The sequence below is a fragment of the Protopterus annectens genome, chromosome 1.part1 (genome assembly GCF_019279795.1).
Source record: "Protopterus annectens isolate FY-2018-M chromosome 1.part1, PAN1.0, whole genome shotgun sequence".
Lineage (NCBI taxonomy): Eukaryota > Metazoa > Chordata > Ceratodontiformes > Protopteridae > Protopterus > Protopterus annectens.
Window position 1 is genome coordinate 1,372,235,326 of NC_056726.1, and position 21,214 is coordinate 1,372,256,539.

General features: G+C 38.2%; 1 protein-coding gene across 1 annotated transcript in view; it reads left to right on the plus strand.

Moving 5' to 3' along the window:
• Positions 1–21,214, plus strand: part of DCC (DCC netrin 1 receptor) — a 2,283,601-nt gene that overhangs the window by 879,527 nt on the left and 1,382,860 nt on the right. The window contains exon 7 of the mRNA XM_044089014.1: positions 7,651–7,771. Coding sequence (XP_043944949.1) covers positions 7,651–7,771 — 121 coding nt within the window. The remainder of the gene's footprint in view (positions 1–7,650; positions 7,772–21,214) is intronic.

Here is a 21,214-nt window from a genome sequence, read left to right on the forward strand (position 1 = left end):
ACTCCCATCAAACCCTGAAATTCTTCTGCAGGTATGGGTCCAAAACTTGTGTTAGTCAATGCTTCACACTGAGTGCTAAAAGTGTAGTATAGTTATTTTGTGACAGACATCACTTCATCCTCTTACAAAAGATATTGATGTCTCTCTCTCCTGACAGGTAACACTATCTGTAATATGGCTAACTGTGTTGCTAACACTCATTCTTTGGACAACTATTCCTCAGTTGTTTTCAGGAAGTCCTTCTTCTGATTTGTAGAAACATTTCCTCTTGCTCCCATGCAGTTTCGGTTCATCTGTATTTTTCTGTTATTAAACAAATCCTTGAGCACAGTGCCCCTTTTGGAATGTGTATTACAAATTACCGCAACCAACTCGAAAGATCATAAGGGCTTCTGATAAAAAAGATTTCTGGAGTAAACATTTTAAGCTATCCTAAGAAACCAAAAGCCCTATCTCTCTCCTTTGTTAATAATAGACTGCAGCGCTTTAACCTCTGTTTAGTGTTTTGAGCACTAAAGATCCCCTACTCTTTTCAGTTCTATGCACTTTTGCATAACTTACTTGTCAAAGAACTGAACATCTAGTAGAATAACAACAAAATCTGCTGGTGTGACAAATTCAGAAAACTGAATATTTTCTGCCTTTGGATCAAGTTCTCACCACAACTTAAACAAAGTAATACTCTGCTTTCAAAACAAGATAGATGATTAGATGAAAGGCCATAGGTTCATGCTTAGGGTATTAGAGGTAACTATTATAGTCTGAATACCAAAGGGTGTTCTGCCTACATTTGTTGATGTGCTAGACATGATCTAAATATATGAGTCTATTGTTCCTGTGACAATTGGGGAGAGAAGGGTGAAGTCTGCCAGCCTAGTCAAATAGAATTTGATATATAATTCTGGCATTTGTAAGTAAATGTAAAATACAGGCATGTTTTCTTGAGTGTAAAAGAATATTGTGAAATGTGGAACTCCAAAATATGTGACAACATTGCACTCTACTGGCCCAGTGAAGCATGTTGTGACCCTTTCATATTAGAATTTGGCTCCAGTGCATCTGGATGAAAGTTTCATGCTCATTGTTTTAAGGCTAAAGTTTATGACCAGAATTTAGATGTGGAATGTGCTTTATTGCTCTGGTTTCTTTTAGAATATACATGTGAAATGCCTTGTATTGTTGTAAGTTTCTGAGGAGGTGTTAGATTGTTAAATAATGCAGTTTGTGGCCTGAGAACTCAGACCAGGTGTTAAGATGATGCAATATGAATACTGGGAAAACCTAAGTGTCAAAAATGATGTAATTTGGGAGGGCCTTAGAGACATGTTTGTTAGTAATGTTTAAATACTATTTCTCACAAGAGACTAAAAGCATTTTGATCTTGATATCCAACTTATCAGCACTCTGCCTTATGCTCACATGTCAGTTTTAGCACTGTGATTTCATGTAGGAATAATTAAAGCTAGTAAATATTAATTAGGTATTTTTCTTTGAAATCAGACCTGTCCTACTTTATTATTTTAAGTTTCTGTGTGATGTCTGAACTCTTAGATATCTCTGTAGTGTAGTAGTTTTGTCTTGTGTTTTAATTATATATTATTAAATATTTTTAAAACTTTCTACCTGTGGCTGGTTTGTGTAAGCTCTAGAGTACATTGCATATTTATAGAGGTTATTGTAATAGGCCACTTTACAGTAAGCATTGACTGTTAGTCACAATACCATTGGATAATAATATTGCACAGTAATAATTGAACACCCTTTTAAGGGCCTTTTAGTAGCTGATATTATTAGCTGGGTGGTGGCTGTAATTACTACTGTATAGTCTGGGAAAAGGAGCACAGCTGGAGAATCTGTGTCTGCCTTTCCCAGGAGTGTCTGTGAAGGTGTATAAATACTTATCTCAAAGTGTGTGTGCATTGTGTCAGCTACTTGAGCAGGAACACAAAGCACTGGTTGGACAGAGGGGGTACTGGAGGTTTTAGCTTGCCCAGCTAGGCTGAGACCTGGTCCCTATAGCTGTGCCAGTGGGGAGTCTTATTGGGGACCTGGTGAGCAAGGAAGCAACCAGCCACAGACTGACTGTGTTCTCTGTGTGCACTTAAGGGAAATTGTACTTTACTGTGTATATTAATTATCCTTTTCTCTTCTCTTCTATGAGACAATTTCCCTGGTGTTAGTGGTGAGGATTAAAGCTCCTTGATTGCTGGGCCAGGGCACGGTCATCACAGTTCCCTACTTAGATCAATGGAATGCACTAATGCAAGCCTAAACCAACTGGGAAAACAAATAAATAGAGTCCGGGAGGCTCTAGCTATTGTAATAAATAAAATATTGCATATTTTGAGATTAGGAACTTGGTCCAGGGTTAAAAGCTTTGCCATTCATCCTGACACTTGTTTGTTAAACCTACACAGGGTATGTCTGTGTTTCTGTACATTTATTCTCTCCTACTGTCTACTAACCTTCAGCAATCTTGTTCTCCCAACCAACTGATTTATCCCTCTTGGACAAGAGTCATCCACAGAAAGCATCATCCAAGTAGCCATAATACACTTTATTTTAATGGCTTAACCTTTCTCCTAGGTGAGGGATGTGTGATGTGCATCATGTGACTACAATGTCTTCTCCATACAAGTCCATCCTTCTATGTGCCCAAGATGAAGGTCACCAAGATATTTCTTTGTGAGCTGCACATATACCCCAAGATCATGTTCCTATCTACCTCTCTCCGTTTGAGGGGGCATCATTGTATCAGGTGATCAAGACTGCCCTCATCCTCCTAGGAATGGCACAGCTATCCACTCCATAACAACTCTGACACATACATAAGCCCCTAACCAAACTTGGGTTACCTGGGAGATAATAACAGCTTTATCCCTCATAGTCAAAAGAACAGATTTTTCATTTTTATTTGCACCACAATCCAATATTACCTAGACACATGACATGCGAGTGCTATATCACCCAGAGACTCCCTATGCTGTGGAACAAAATCCCGGTACATGTGAGGCAGAGCACCTCGCTGGCCTTGTTCAAGAGGAATCTTGACCAATGGATGGGAGATCGCAGATATACCCCAGGGATTACTTCAGTGTCACTGCTTGACAGAGGCACAGAAAAATGATAGGCATAGTTTTTATTCAAACTAAAGGGGTGGCGAAAGCCACATAACTATGGGCTAGGCTTATAAATGCCCTTGGGCAGATAGCCTAGTATGAACCTATGAACCTATATCTCAGTTACAAGTGGTGTATTTAAAATGCAGTAAATTCCATTTTGTTCCATTGTGCATGAAAGAAACAGCATGAAGTGCATTGTTGAATCATTGTCCGTATAGTGACTTGTTCCATTGATGAATAACATCAGTTAATTAGTGGTGGGAGTTGAGAAACAGCATTGCTTTTTTATGTAGAAATATCTGTATTTAGCTGAAATGTTTGTGTGGTCTGCATTGCTCTGAATGTTACTCATCTCTGCCTGCATTCTTCCCTCGCCCACCCACCCAGTCCTTGTTGTGTTCTTACATTTGGTGGCATTTGAGTTGCCCACCCCTACTATGAATCTCATTTTGGACACTCGTCCCACACCCATCTCATCAGCTCATTCTACTGAGTAGAGAGAGATCATTTGGGAAGGCCCACCCCCTTAGTTTCTCAACACTGAATTATCTTGTTTCATCCCTTCACACTTAACCTAAAAAATATAAATAAAAAAATTTAAAATAAAAAAATGCACTTTATTCATCTGCTTTTACTGTACTTGTGTTTTTCGTACTTTATTTTTGTATTCTGCTTTGCTGCTTGTTTTTAAAAGTATTCAATTGCATTTATTCTGTTGGATTTATTACTCCTTGTTAGTAGCCTGATTAAATTGTAATTGTTATTATAAGCCTTTTGGTTTAAGCACTTGGGCTTCAGGCCAGTTGTTTTACATTGTGAAGGTGTGTGATCTTCACTCTTATGGCAGGAAAGGTATCTTACATTCTTTTAAGTTGGGAATTGCTGGTTGAAGGCTTAGTGTCTGTTATTCTAAAAGTGTCTTAGTTTTGGTTGAAGCACTTGGGCTTCATGTCAGTTATCTTACATTAAGAAGGTTTGTGGTCTACATTCTTGTGGGAGGAGAGGGTATAGTCTGCACTTCTGAGCTGGGAATTGCTGGATGAAGGCTTATTGTGCCTGCTTATTTGAACTGTTTCTGAAACTGGTGTGCCTTATTTTTCTGTAGTGTAGAGTAGATTTAGACTTGCTGAATCTAGCTCTGTTTGTATAACTTGAGCACTAATCCAGGCCATCTTTTTTTGGAGAGGGTTCACCTGCACCCTAATGGCAGGAGTGTGCAGTTAGAACTTGTCTGATAGAAGACTGCTGGATCAGGGCTCAGTTTTGAGTGTTTTTAATTGGTTAATTGGTTAATTTGTTTAAATAAGTTTGTTCTTGTTTACTACTGTATTATTTAAGTGTGTATCTGTTCTCCTGTGTTAACTTGACCTAAACAGAGTTTAAATATCTTTAGCATAGTCTGGTTACAGGTTTTGCTGTTTCCAGATCTGTTTGTGTGATTCCTGTGTTTCCTGCTATATCATCTTGTGTTGGCTGGGGGCCTGCCTGCACTTAGTGGGAGTAGGTGAACTGTTTGGAGCTGGTCTGGCATGGGGTGTTGAGCTAAGAGCTCAGGGACAAGGGTCGATTGGTCAACTCCAGTGTTTCTATTTTGTTTTCATTTTTGTGGTATTTAAATCCAGAATTTGAGTGAGTTTGTGCTTGATTGTCTGTCATGTACTACTGCTGTGCTGTTTTAACCCTTTGCAAAGTATATCAGTTGCATTTTTCCCTTACCAGCATTCCTGTGTAAGTGAGGCCCTTGGCTGCAACTTATCCAGCCCACTCACATCTATAGGTACTGTCCTCAGATAGTACCCACTCTACTATCTCTGACCTCTCTTCCACAGATTTTGATAACTATGGATGGGCAATTTTCTATGTTTTTTCCTGCTAGTTTGGTTGTTATGGGCATCCTGAGACAGTGTAGCAACTACCTTATGTATACAGACAACCGTCGAAACAGTCACCAAAGCCAAGGACAAGGGGAAGATGGTGCACACTTCCTACCTTGACCTAGCCAAAGCCTTCAACACTATTCCCTACTCAGGCATAATAGATAAACTCTCCCAGCTAGGCATCAACCCATATATTACCAGATGGGTAGCTAACTGGTTCACTGATAGAACCCACTCAGTCAAAATAGGGGAAGCCACCTTTAGTAGTAAAGCCATAGTGAGTGGTGTACCCCAAGGATTGGTCTTGGTTCCTCTACTGCTTGGGATATACTTTTCTGAGGTTTAAAACAAAACCAGTGGTCTGTGACTGACCAAGTTTTCAGGTGACTGCAAGCTGGGCACTGTTTTAAATTCCCCTAGTGATGTGAACATCCTCCAAGATGACGTTACACAAACTAATGACTGGTGCCAGAAGCATGGCTTCAAACTGTATGCAAAGAAATGCATCATTATCCCTTTTGGGAAAAATGGCATCCCCACTAATTATCACATTAATAACAACATACTAAGCATGCAATCAGTCGTGAGGGACTTGGGCACCCAGGTTGATGGCAACATGACTTTACAGTACTACGTTGCCTCCATAGTACGAAAGGCTTTCTACATGGCCCACCACATAAATAAGGATATTTCATCCAGGAACATCATCCTGTACTCTTCCCTTACCAAACTCATTATCGAGTACAATGTCCCTTTTTGCATGTACCTTGCCAAGCACATGCAGCAGCTAGAGAGACCACAGAGGTTCCTGACCAGGAAATCCACAGTCTGAAACACCTATATTCTACAGACAGACTAAAAGCCCTGTCCCTCTATGCAATCTCATACAGACTACTCAGAGGTGACCTGCGTCTAGCATTCAAGGCCATCTCAGACCCATCCTTGATGGAGTTGCTGCATATCTGTAAGTCAAACTCCACTCATGCAGCCCACATACATGGCCTTATCCTGGTCTGTGACATTAATAGAACTTGTTGGCAGGATAGATTTCTGTCCCAAAAACTCCCCCATCTGTGGAATACAGTCCCTCTCCATGTCAAGCAGAGTACCTGTCTAGCCCTCTTTAAGAGGAACCTGCATGACTGGATGGAAAACAGAAAATACACTCCTGGGATCCCACCTGTGACCCTGCTGGACGGGAGAAACATGTGCTGACTTGAGGGAACATAGGCGAAATTCTTGGCTAGGCTTATAAGGGCTTCCAGGCCAATAGCCTAATATCCTATGAACTTATGAACCTATTAAGGGAAGTATTCATATTTGGAAAAAGATACTAAATTCCATAGTACTTAAGGAAACTAAAAATTAAGCCTTAAAAACCAGTCCATTGATTCTTTGACTCTGTTGCTTTAATAAAGTTAGGTATTTATTTGGTTGCTTAATTACCTATTTTTAGTGGTGGTCAGATTCCTTTTGCAACCCCTTGACAACTTAAATTGCATAGTCTATACTTTGTTTTCTAATATACTTAACTCTGGAAGTAGAAGCCATGTTTTCCCATCTCAGGCAGGCCACTGTGTTCATAAACATGGTGTCCAGTCTCTTAAAATGAGTGTTTGCACTATTTCTCTTCTGTGGCTGTCTCTCTGTCTCTGTCTCTCTCTCTCTCTCTCACACACACACACACACACACACACACACACACACACACACACACACACACACACACACACAAACACACACACACACACACACACACACATGCGCGTACATAGATACATGCATGTGCATTGCAGAGTTTGTGTGGTGAACAAATATTAACCCTAGCCTTTGTGAAATTGCTTACAGAACCTATTTACCTGTCTTACCTGTGACTGTATAAAGAGCACAGATACAATATGATGTTTGAAAGTAGCCTTTACTGACTGCTGTTTCATAGCTGCTGTGTAAATATCCCTGCTCTACAGCTATGCCATATTGTGATTCTTGACTTCCAGGTCTTTGCTTTGATCGCAGAGTGTGAACTGTTTTCATATTATCACACCAAGGTGATCTGACTCTATACAAGCTCCCTTTAGGGCTAGTTGTATTGTATCAGTGTTTGTGATGCTGTGAATGTTAGAATGCATAACAGATTTATTGTGATTAGTATGTTGTCCAGTTCAGGTACTGGTTCTGCAATATTCCATGAAACACAGCTGTTTATTAAGGGCATCCAGATACAAATGTAGAAGACAAAGTCAAATATAGTAGAATGTTTTTCTATAAGCTTTTAAAGTGTTATCAGATCATCTCTCAGGTGATAATCAAACAAATAGCTTCACCATTAAGTTGAGACTGTTTGTCATTATACCCCAAAAGCTGTAAAAGCTGAGATGCACTTTTTTGATAGTATTTGGTAATCTGGAGTTCATGGTAGATACTACTTGCTTCTTACGTAGTTCTTAAATGGTTTGTTTTGACTATCGCCAGCTTGCGTTGAACTGCTTCACATTACATTATTTCCAGTTAACCTATGTAGGCCATTTTAGTAATTGTATAATATTTCTGATTAATACAGTGGGCTCCTGAAAGGCCAAACAATTTTTTTTATCTTCTTATCTAACATACTCTAATTTTTAAATGTTCAAATACTATGTATGTCTTTGCAGGGGGACACTAATTTGAGAATACTTGGCCTTGTAAAATCAGATGAAGGCTTTTACCAGTGTGTAGCAGAGAATGAGGCAGGAAACATACAAACCAGTGCGCAATTAATCATCCCTGAACCAGGTAAGGCACTCAAACTATTTGATATTAAAATAATGGCATATAACTTAGAATATTCTTCACAGCACATTTCATAATTTCTTTTCAGATTAAAAGAGGCCATCTAGTTTCTTGGCAGCTGTGTTTTTACCATCGTTTTCAAATGATGCACAGCAGATGTTCTGTTGTTTGTATGTTTGGAAAGTATATTCTCTGGTTATCAAAGAGACAAAAAAACTAAGTGCATACTAAGAAGTGCTACCTTGTAGGTGTTTTATAATTTTTAGTGCACAGTGTTTTCCACTGGTATCAGAGAGCTGTGGTCAATGGCTTTTGTGGTATTTCACTGGCACAAGTCCATGAGAACTGAAATAATGTGGAAACAGTGGCTTCAGTTCATCACAGAAACAAAATAGATTCTATTTCTGCAGTTTATAATTCAACTTGTTTTCTTGCAAACAGAACTCACCACATGCTGAAGACTAAAAGGAAGTCTACCTACAAGTGTTGAAACTTTAGTATGCCTCATCTACATATAAGGCAAAATCAGTACACCTGCATATGTAGTGTATGTACCTTATATGGGCTTTAGATCATTGGTAACAAATACTAGTCTGCGTTGCAAAAAATGCAATGTCCATTGTTTGTTTATGTCTTTAAGCATTGTGACACTTTGAGCCATATCCTTCAGCCTGCAGAAATTGAAAACAGGAACAAAGGCCCTTGAAAAACAGGACCATCCAGCTAAAATTCTGGACCTATAATTTGCATAAAATTTGAAAGGCAAATAGCACAAAACTCTTCTCACTTCTAGTAGAAATGTGAGATGCTACTCAGAAACACATTCAAAAAACAGAAAGTTGCAAAAGTAATGGAAAATGTAAGCATGTTATAAAAGAGACAGTGTAAAATCTGTACACTTATATTAACTGTATTGCAAAATTGTACCACAGAAAGTCATGTATTTTTACTTTAGAGAAATGGAGGTGTAAGATGTGTGTCCTCTTATCCTATTGATGTACTAACATGTTGGTTATGTTGGTCACATGGTGTGATTTTCTGTGTAGCAGACGGCTTCAAAAACTCACATGTATTGAGAGGGATTAAGAAAGTTGTGTGAAGACATGAATAAATCCTGAAAATAAAGACATGCTTACAAAAATAGGGGCAAAAAGCAAGCATGCAGATAGGAATATTCCTTCAAAATAGGGACAGTTCAGAGGTCTGCTTTGAACATATTTATTTATTTATAGTTTGTTGACTATTTGGAACAAGTTTATTTTCTTTATTTACAGTTTGACCATGTTAACACTGCTGGGAAATGCCCATTTTCAGTGGAAATCCATCCTAAGACATAAACAGTAAAAGCATGTGATGAGGACTACAACAATGATACAGTACATAATGTACATTTATAATGGAGTATGGTCACAAATAGATATCAAAGTCAAAGCAAACTTTATTGCCATTCAGAAATCACACAAGTGCAAAAACTGAACAAAATTCTGTGTCTCTCGACTCATTGTCCAGACAGACTATTTTCACAGACATTTATACATATAACACCTAACTATAACATCATGGACATGCAGGTAGACAGACTAATATTGCACATAATTACAAACACATTTTAACACTTTAAGAAGTGAACACTTCCTTGCATGAGTTAAGACATTGCATTGATCCTTGCACAGAAACAGACATTTGAGCATTGCACTGTGAACATTACAGTATTGCACTATGGACCTTAGAGTATTGCACTATGGTTAATTTATGAATTTGCGACATGTATTGCACTGAAAGAAAAGATATTTTACTGCATTGCTACTGCACTAGATGACCTATAAATCACAGTCATGGTGAATACTGCACTTCGTATTAGATAAGACTGGTAACCACGTTAATGCACAATCTGTGACAAGCTATTACAGTTTCTACTGACCCAGCTGGCCATCACGGAGAATAGTAGTTACTAGAGTTCAGCAACCTGATTACATCATGGAAGAAGCTGTTCCTGAATCTTATAGTTCTGCTTCGGAAGTGCTTTCTGGATGATAGATGCAGGAACAGTTTGCAAACAGGATGAGTGCAGTCTTTAATTATTCCTCTAGCCCTGCTGAAACATCTGAATAAGTACAAGTCATGAATAGGTGGTAAGGTGGTCTTAATGATCCTTTCAGCTGTCTTCACCACACTCTGGAGAGATTTGCGCTCCGACATGCAGCAGCTTCCATACCATACTACGAGGTTATACATCAGAATGTTTCTGTAGTACCTCTCTAGAAGGTAGTGAGAACTGTCGATGGGAGATTCTCTGTCCTCAGCCTTCTTAAAAAGTGCAATCTCTGGTGCACTTTCTTGATTATGGCATTTTGTATTTGTGTTCCAAGACAAGTCCTCATCGATATGCACTCCCAGTTTCTCACTCTTTCCACTGTTTCCCCGTTGATAGTGAAGGGAGAATGTTCCTTGTGATTTTTCCTGTAGTTCACAATTCTATCTTTTGTCTTGTTCACATTTAGTGTCAAGTTATTATTTCCACACCAGATAATCAGTTGTTCCACCTCATTTTTATACGCTGTTTCATCATCATTACTGATGAGGCCCATGACCGTTGTGTCATCAGCAAACTTGATGATGTGGTTTGTATTGCACCTGGTTGTACAATCACGTGTTAACAGGGTGAACAGCAAGGGACTTAGTACACATCCTTGTGGAAGTCCAGTATTAAGAGTGATGCTGTCCGAGGAGTTCTTTCCTGTGCACACTTTCTGAGGTCTGTCTGTGAGAAAGTCAAGAATCCAGTTGCAAAGTGAAGTGTTGACACCTAGTTGGAGTAGCTTCATTACCAGACGAAGAGGGATGACTGTGTTAAAAGCAGAGTTAAAGTCTATGAATAGTACCCTCGTGCATGTGTTTTTATGCTCAAGGTGTTCCAGTGATAGATGGACTGCTAGAGAGATGGCATCTGCCGTAGAGTGGTTTGCTCGGTAAGCAAACTGCAGCGGGTTAAGTTCAGCAGGTACCCAGATGTTATGGTGTCCTTAGCCAGCCTTTCAAAACACTTCATCACTGTGGAGGTGAGGGCTGCAGGGCGGTAGTCATTTATGTAAGATGGTAGAGACTTCTTTGGTAAAGGATTGATTATTGTATCCTTGAAGCATTTTGGAACTATTTGCTAAGTCATATTGAAGATATCCATGAGAAGATTTTTTAGCTGGATGGGGCAGTCCCTTTGCACACACCCTAGGATGTTGTCAGGCCCAGTTGCTTTTTTAGGGTTAACTCTGAGCAGTGCCCTCTGGACATCAGCTGGGTTGAGGGTGAGCATCTTCTCATTATGACCGATGGGCATTTTCTTTGCTGTTGTTCTGTTCCCGTCCTCTAGATCACAACATGAAGTTCGATATGCACATCGCACATACCATAAAAAAGGTCTATAAACTCTGAACCCTACATAGATACAAAAAGTATCTCACCAACAGCAGTAAAGCTACCGTCGCTAGAACCTACCTAGTCTCCACACTTCTTTATGCCTCTCCCATGCCCTTCAACCTTAATAAATCAGACTTAACCAAACTAAATGCTTGCTACAATAGAATAGCAAAGTTTGCTACTGACTCACCCTACAGTGCAAATCACTACCTAAAACTCAAACTACTTTCCTGGCTAGAATTACCAAACCTGCTCATCTTTAAGCAACTTATAATAACCCACCAAATCCTATATAATCCTGAAAACTCCTGCATTACAAGCCCTACTAAATATCTATTCCAAAAAATGCCTAATAAGATCCACCAACAAAGCATTAGTTGATGTAACCAAAAGCAAAAATAGCTCTGTGGACTCCCTCTACTCTTCCTCAATTGCATAAACATGGAACGGCATACCCAAAGAAATCAGGACCATGGAAAACAAAAACAACCTCCAACAACTACGGTCTCATTTAATAAGTCTTGGATATGTAACTGTTCAGACTCTGGGTAGCTCCCCATAATGGATCTATAAGAGACTCTCTATATAGTAGTACTCAATTAAACTCTTTCTATATAATAGTACTCTCATCAGTAAGTGTTCAGCTATACTCAGTCACTATCAACCCTTCAATACCACCCTCCATTACATAATAAAGCTCTCCTACTGCTACTGCAGAACTATATATTCCTACCAGAGAGTGCAGTCTTATCCTGGTGTATATTACCACAGACTGTTTACATTGTATAATTCTTCTGTGAGCAAATTACAAATGTAGCATCATATTGTCTGTTTATCCTATGCTGATGTTACTGAGTAAGCATATATCACCTCCTCTCTTTTGTTCTGTACTTAAATAACTTGTGTTTATTGTATTTATTGTACTAACAATGATATTAATATAACCATATAACTGAACAGAATGCCCAATAGCAGTATTGCATGTTTTCCCATTCGCTTGTACTTTATTGTATGTTTATCCTATCCAGATTTTACTTTTTTCTGTACTTAAATTACCTGTGTTGATTGCATTTACTGTAGTAACTACTGTACTAACCGTTGTGGAGCTTTTCTCTCTGGCCCTCCACTGAAAATGGGCTTCTGGCCCAGTCAGATTCTATCGGTAAACAAATATAAAAATAAATAAATACATAAACAAACAAACAAATAAATAAATGAATGAATAAACAATACTATAACAGATACTATATTCCAGCAGCCAGAACTGATTCTCCAATACAGACATGGTTTCTGTCTTTAAGTTTAGTGGTAGCATTCGACAAGGTCTAAAATTTTAACCCAACAATGCATAAAAAAGAGGAGTAGGTATTGCATCTGTAGTTGTCAGATAGTACTTACAGTCACAAACATATTAGAAAACATTGTTTTTATTATTTATTATTGGAATTACATCTGCTTCTATGCTGGATGTACAAGAACAATTCCTAAGAGACTTAACTTCTCATTAAGTAAATTTTCTCTTCCCAAAAGGTTTTGTTGCTTAGTAACCTTATTGCGGTAAAGTCATATTTTATTGTTCATTTTCAAAGCATATGGAGAGCAAAATATTACACTACAACATAGGACATTTACAAATGAGGAAAGCAGTGAACAATGCAGAGTTTGTAGACAGTGTCTTCAGCATGAAGAAAGGACAATATTAACCAAGTAAAATGAAATAGACAATCTGTAATAAACTGATGGGAAATGTAAAAGGAAATAGTTGTACATACTCAAGTGCTTTAAACCCTGTTGGATATTGTCCACTTATGTCTAACTTCAATAGTTGAAAAGGCAACATTATAACTATAAAAATGCATGACTGGTTCTTTTAATAGAAGCAACTGCAGTGATATGAAACTAAAATGCAACATGTCAAAAATTCAGCGAAATGAACAGTGTTTAATGTATGCCATATATGGTGGTGGTGCTGCGGTAGCATTGTCGCCTCACAGTTAGACGTTGCCCATTCAATTCTCAGTTAGAGCGTCTTCTGTGTGGCGATATGCGTAAATGGGTGTTCCTTCGTTGAAGGTTGTGCGTTAGGCCCAGCAAGCCAGCACGTAAAAATCTACTGCCAATCATTAGCGGACCTTAGTTCCGCTGTGGCGACCCCTAATCGGGAAAAGCCGAAAGACACAAACAAATTGCATTAGTAAAATAAACAAAAAATGAAATGAAATGGAAAATTGCAACTTCTTTATCATGGAGTGAAGCAATTGTTCAGGTCTCACTTTGAGATGTTGTAAGCATGCTTAATTGTATGTGATATTGTTACCATCTTACATTGTCCAGTTGACTGCATTAATGTTGATTATAATACAACACCTCTCTGATTGGATTTTAGCAAAAATTCCAACATTTTATTTTTAATGCTTGTGTCCTCCAATTCATATTCACTTCTGTAGTAATGCGGTTAACAAACAGAACTGTGAAAAGAGAATATAAACTGTGCAGTCTTAATGCAAATGTTAATGTAAATCTTTATTACTCGCAACACACTGCACTAAAATACATTTGGCCTTCTTAATGCATTTGCATTAGAAACATTATTGCTTACTGTATTCTCTCTGGGCATTTACTGTTAATTGGTTTCTACAATGTAATAGCTTGAAAATCCAATACCGCCATCTGACTACTGTCTAACAATTTATTTTTAAAGATGGATTTCTATTTCAGAGGTTAGTGGGAAGTTTGGCATATACAGTCATGATTTCAAATTTCATTTCTTAGGTAATGTCAAAAACGTATAATACTGACATGGCTTAAGCCTTGGTGATAAGTAAGGTTTGATAAAACAAGCTCACTACCATATTTTGTTGCTGCTTTTTTTTTTTTCAGAAAACAAAAATTTCAATATTTTTAGCTGAGAAAAATGGCTTGTTAAAGAATGCTTTATCATGTCCAGTAGCCCTAGATCTAGTTAAATGATGGGCAATATAGTCATTTAGTGGCAGATCACTGGCAGCTCAGGATTCTGTAATGGTATATAATGTAATATCTTAGTTATTGCTTTCCACTGGAAACATGAATTCTTTAAATATGTTGGTTGAGCTTCTAGCAGTACACATGGAAGCATTTAAAGATATAGATTTGATTGTTACTGCAAAAGATGTAGTTACAATTCTACTTGAGTAGCTCACATGAAAATTATCCTCCCTTAAAATTGACATATTTTCATAAAGACCTCCCCACTTTGTGATAATGATGTGTTTAGTAGTTTAAACACAATATTATTAACCAGTTCTTAAGTACACAGACAAAGAGGCAAAAGCTATTGTGTCACCTGCCTTGGTTGTTGCAATCACAGACTTTTTATAAAATCTCACACTTAAAAACTCATAAGAAATACATTCAGATGACAATCAAGTTACAACAGTACATGTGTACTTTCAGTGCACACTTTTCTTCTGTTAACTCTCCAAGGCTAAAAACACTAATCAATGGTTCCTGATTAAATTCCAGAATACCTCCTAAAGAGTTTGAAAGATGACCTGTCAGACCCACCAGAATCTCTATTTAACCAAGTCCTCCACACTGGAATGGAGAACTGCAACAGTCAGTCCACTACACAAAGGATGACCATCAACAGAACCAGGAACACAGACCCAGAAATTTGACTAGTCTTATGTTACAAGGCCATGGAACAATTTATCATGGACCTTGTAAACAAAAGCATCATGGACCTTGTAAACAAAAGCATCATGGACCTTGTAAACAAAAGCATCATGGACCTTGTAAACAAAAGCATAGGAAATCTTCAAGCACTGCACCCATCCCAGTTCTGTTTTGTCAAGGGCAGTTCATGCCTGCTTATTCTTCAAGAAGGTCATTAGAGCTATTGACGAGGGCAAAATGGTGCATTCTGCCTACCCACTTAAGGCATTTGACACAATACCTCAAGCCAGTATTTATAGACAAACTCATAAATTTCGACATAAATCCCTTTGTCACTCAATGGATAGCCAAATGGCCCATGGATAGAACACATGAAGTTAGGGTGGGGGAATCCACCTCCACCAAAAGGCTTGTTACTAGTGGTGTCCCATAAGGCTCAGTACTGGAACCTCTCCTGCATGGATTATACTTCTTTGAAGTCAGGGCAAGTGCAGAGAGCCTTTGGTTGACCAAAATTGCTGACTGCAAGCTAAGTGCAGTTAATTTTTGGAATGCACATGGATTTTGTTAGGCTTGATGACATAAACACCTAGAAAATCCACTCCAGCTTTTGTTTTTTTTTTTTTAATTTTTTAGGGATACTTCCAGTGCAAGTGAATGAAATAGACATTTTTCTAAATACTTTAAATTTGTAAAACTTTAAGTGTATACCAGTTGTACACTCTGGCTTCCTAATTTAAGGCTCCTGTTTGATGTTGGGTTGCATCCCAAAATAGCATTTGTTAATTATGAGAGTTTTTTTATGTGTACATGTCTGCATTCTATAAATAAGTAAAATAAGTTGAATTAAATTGAACAAGGGTTCTGTTTATTTTATGTAACTGTAGCCTGTTCTGCCTGACACACGCTGGTAAAAAAATCATGTCCTTCACCTCTGAGTTGGCAGAGCAGGCAGTAAGGAGCCTTGGGCTGATCAAGTTAGCCATAATTATTATATAAATAGTATTTTGTTGGGAAAACCGAAGATAGAAATGTTTTTGTGTAGTGTGAGGAAGTGTATTAGAAACTGCATTGGAGACTGATTGATACTGTGCAGCATTTGAGGCAGTATGATTCTAACAAAACCCAGTAAAATCAAAATTGTATGTGCTTAATCGTGATTTTGAAGATATTAAACACAAGAAAAGTGATTCCATGCTGTCTTTTTCAATTTTCCAGGATACTTTTGAATATGTAGATCTTCTAGCAGTACCTTCCGGGTTTCTGTCTTTATTAGCATAGTGAATATTTTCTGGTGTCAGTCATCAATCTTCCCTATGCTAATATTTACTGTACATCTATCTTATCCCACTGTACTGCCCTTTCTTTTTAATTCTGCTTTGGCTGTCTGACACACGATGATAGTGACCTGCACCATGTTGTATTAAATATATTGTATCATAGTAGATTTTGTTATGTTATATCATATATGATGTAACACCAAATAATGGCATCAAAAATGCCATCGTATATGCTTTGCATACATTCTTCAGTGGGAACATACAAAGTGCTCAGAACCTTTCCACATACTTTATTTTTCACTTCCCTTAATATATTTCAATAATTATTCATAACATACTTGTCAGCAAGTTTATCTCTTTTTCCTATTGTGACTTAAACAAACTAAAATAATACCTAATGTGATTCATCTGACAAAAATCATAGAACTGTGACAGTGGATGTGTAGATGTGCAATCCACAGCTCTGGTGGTACATCTTAGAATTCTGCTGGCCTTTAATGTGTTAGCAGAACAATATGACTAAGGCAGGAAAGGGAGTATATAAACCTAATGTTAATGTTCTCTCATCAATTATTGAGTGCTGCTCCAAAACACATATATTTCCCATCATTCTGATTACCTAAGTGCACATTTTTTTCACACATAATCCTAGCAGCTTCACATTAACAAGCAGAACCGTAAGGTTTGAAGCTTGACTCACAAATCAGCACAATCCCAGTTCTGAGCATTTAGTCATCAGGCAGATACAATCAATCACAGAAAAATAGCTTCTAGTTCTGTAACTGGTATTTAGCTTTGTAAGAGTTCTACGCAAGTGTCATAGTGTGAGAATTTTACTAAATGTGACAGTGTGCAAAATTTCTGTCAGCTAACCAGTTGACATTGTGTTTAGACTAGTTTGAGTTCTAGCACATGCCTCTTTGTTTTCCAACTGACCTTCTGTGTAGTGTGGCATCCAAGGTCTTTCTAAAGCTTAGCAATGACTAGACAGTCTGTTATATCCGTCAGTGTCATTTTACCACCACTGCTGCTAATTAAGCCACAAGACTTAATCAGGTAGGTGGGCAAGTCTTTTGCTATTTGAAATCCTGACCCACTTCTGAGAGAATATGGATTCAGAAACCCACCATCCTTTACAGAAAGAATTCTTTAGGCAATATTTCTTGGTATAGAGGTGAGACTGAATGCCTCGGAAGTTTACATGCTTCTCCTACTGCCCTTTCCTTGGTGCACTTAGCACATCACTGTCATCTTGACATCCCACAGCATTATGCTTGTCCCGCTGAAAGGATATGCAGTTTGCCAGTTGACCTTTTCACATATTCTGCAGCAGGGGTGTTGGTCGGGAAGACATATTTTCAATTTTTGTGTTCAAGGGCACATATTCCAATTACCTTTTTAAATCTGGCTCCTCCCTGCTACTTTTCCAGTCTGTTTTCATTCCTATCCAGCTGCACTTTCTGTCCCCTTATTTAACCCACCTTGTTCATGAGTAACTTTTGATTAGACGAGTCTGCTCTACATAGTAGCTTAATGGTATGCTTGGTTATTTTCTCTGACTATTTCAGACTGGTTTTCCTCTATTAAGCCATGCTCATCCCAATCTTTATTTCTACAGACATCTCTGTCTGTAACCTTTGGCATATCAGCCAGTCACAGCTGCATGCTTTTTGTCCATTTCATATGCACGTCTCTTCTTCCTTCAGATTCTCTTCTCCTCTGTCCTCATTGTTAATCCATAATAGACATCTGACCACTCAAGTTATGCTTCATAAAAATGTGCTCAACCCCTATAAATCTGCTTCTTAATGGATGACAACAGTTTGTTTTCACTAAGGAGAATTTACACAATCACACTGTACTACCTCCAAGTGTAAGTGTACTTCTCAGCATTTTATCAGCTGAAAATCCCTTGTTTTCCCACATTTCTGTTTCACTTGACCTCTTTCTCATCTTTGTCACACAGATAATGAGGAACAAGAACTACTGTTGGTTAATATCCTTACTTCTTACTCTCACAATGATAATTCATAGGTCAGAAATTTAACCTTTTCTTGCAGGTAGTCATCATCTGCCTGAACTAAGATTCCACCAGAGCTTTTATCATTACCCCATCCTCCTTTATGCTGGGAATGTGCCCCCGCCTGTCTACTTGGGCACCAACACCACATTTGTCCCTTTTTTTCCCCATTTTTTTAATCCCACATACAAGCCAGCATCAAGCTTTTTATCATCTTATGTTTTGTGCAACTACTCTACCCAGTGCTTTATACATACTCTGCAGCTGTACGTACGCTGTAGTGTCATCATCTTCATCATCATCATCATCATCGTCATCATCATCATAGCAGAATACTAAGTAATCAACCCAAGGGGACTTTTCTTGTCTAGCCATGCTTCCCAATAAACTTTGGTAGGTATTGGTTCCCAAGGATTTTGCTGGTGGATATATATTTGAGCAGATATGGCAAGAATTTACAAGCTTTCTCTCCCTAATACAAACATAGGTACCAGACCAGTTGTATATTTATGGTTTCCCATCCACTGATCCAAGTTTCATTAGAATAAATGCAGGGATGAACTCTGCTTCACATGGATAGGTAGCCTGTTGCAGAGAAGGGAGCCTTTGATACACATACCTGTCTCTGCATCTTGTCTTATTTGTGTTGCAAGTAAGGTTTAGGTCCCTGGATCAGGTGTTCCTGATGTTGTTTGTTTTATGGATCTGCAACAGGTCCATTAGGGCTAAATATGAGGATGCTTTGTAGGCCAGACATAGACCACCTTTCTGCAGCCTATAGGAGACCAAATAGAGGACAAGGCTTTGAAGTGGTCTGCATAGGACTTTTTTCCCCACCATGTATGCTTTTTGTGAGGAATTTCTGAGGATGCTCCAGTTGTTGGATATGCCTGGTCAAGTACATACCAAAGATGGCATAATATTCAATGATTGGTCTTATAAGTGCAGAGTAAAACGGAATGATGGCACATTTGGATCTACATGTTGCACCCTTGTTTATACGTTTTGCAGTGCAGAATGATTTCCTCACTGCAGTAGACACATGATGGTCAAATGTCAATTCACTGTCAATATGCTTTCCTAAATCCCTGTCTACAGAGTCTACTCATAGGGATATATTGTCAATATAGTAGCTTGTTGGGGTAGTGGTCTTTCCAAAAGATACTGTAATGCACTTTTTGTCTTCATTCATCCCACATTTCCTCCTACTGTATCGGGCACTTTATTCAGTTGTTGATATTCATCACTATGCTTTGCTTCCTTTCCCAAGCCTTCATAAGCACGGCATGTTGTAGTTACAGCTTTCTGTAGTTTCAGCAACAGCCATAGTTGTAATAAGTGCTGTACTTAATCTGAGCAGGTAGCAGTGCTTTAATGGGGGGAGTGGTGTTCAAAAGCACAACTTTAGAGTTTGAAATTAAACAGTCTGATACTACTTATGCTTGATTCCTTTAATATTTGAATTAAACAAGTTATGCCATGCAAAATTATTACCTGGGTCATGCCTGAAAAGGATTGTCAGACAAATCTACTTAGCTAGTTAATGAACGAATAAACAAATAAATGTATATATGGGATGGCATAATGGCTAAAGTCTTAATCTCATCACTATAAGGTGCAGGGTTTGGTTCTGACCTCTGGATATTAGCTAGGCTTGTAATAGTCTGCAGACTGCTAGCCTACCATTTTGTTCCGATCTACCACAGTTGACAGAGTGCTAGGCTTCAGATATAACTATACCTAAGGGATGGTTTGTACCCTAGTACAGAATTTATAAAGGTGTTAACTTCATATTAAAAAATCTACCCATCTCTTTTTTTATAAACTCTCTGTCCGTTGAGGTTTTCATTGTCGGGGTGGTCCATGGCTATCTTTGTAATCAGCAGGTACAAGGCATGAACCAGCCATGGATAGGATTGCCAGTCTGTTTCGGGGAACCTGCAGTCATGCACCAACAGTAATACATGTACCTAAGGACAATTTAAAATTGTTAGTCCACTACCAGGATATCTTTAGCATGTGAGAGAAATAAGATAAGCAGGTAAAAACTCCACACAAAACTCATACCTGAGATTGACACATTCTTCAACGTACAGTTAAAGCACATCCACTGATCAGTAAAGTAGCTGATATGTTTTGTAAAACTGCTACTAAAAGTGGAATTCACGTAGGCACTGTCTGAGCTGCTACTTTTTCAGGTCTGAATAATAAAAGCACTAAGTCCAAAAGCTTTCTTTTTCTTGCAGTGAGCAGCTTTACTTACATCATCTTGGTAGTTTCCCCACTTGCTTATTTAAAGAGTAATTTTTTTAAATGTTTATCACTTCAGCTGACCTTTTATTAATGCCGCTATTACTGAAGAGCTCGTTAGTGTTAAATACTTGTTACTTCTTTCAGATATTACGTTTGCAAGCTAAGTTTTCAGCATAGCATTCTTATTTATTGTAGCTCTGATGGGGCATTCTAAACACCATTTTTATACTACTGTTTATATAATGCATTTGTACCTCAGAGGGGTTATTCCTAGACATCTTAATGATATTTTGTGTAATGTTAGCAACACTACATAGCAGGGTACAGAACAATGTATTTTTGGTCGAATTATGCCAGGTTTTGCTATCTGAAAAAGGAAATGACAGAAAGACGGGGAAACCATTGTAACTGTCTGCTTGCTTCTTTGTAAATGATAGATCACTCCTTCCTGGTTATTTAATCAGTTCTTCAAACAATACTGCTCAGAGTCTTTTGAGAAATGAGATGGCCAATGGGCGCAGATGGTAGAAAACCATGCTATAAATATAAATTAAGTGTTGGGCTTAACCGCGGTGGGAAAAACACAGCCTCCACTGTCTGAATCATGTCAATAAATGGTCAGCCTATATTTTACACAGTATGAGCTCCCTGCTGCACAGATGTTCAGTTCGACCTGTCCATAGGCCTCAAACTGAGGGTTACCCATGGCAACCAAAGCAATCTGTTCCTACTGTGAGAGTGGACAATGAAGTAGAAAGCCAACATTTGCTGTCAATAGATATTTAATAAAGTAGTTTTTTACTGTTGATCTTCTTGTCTTCA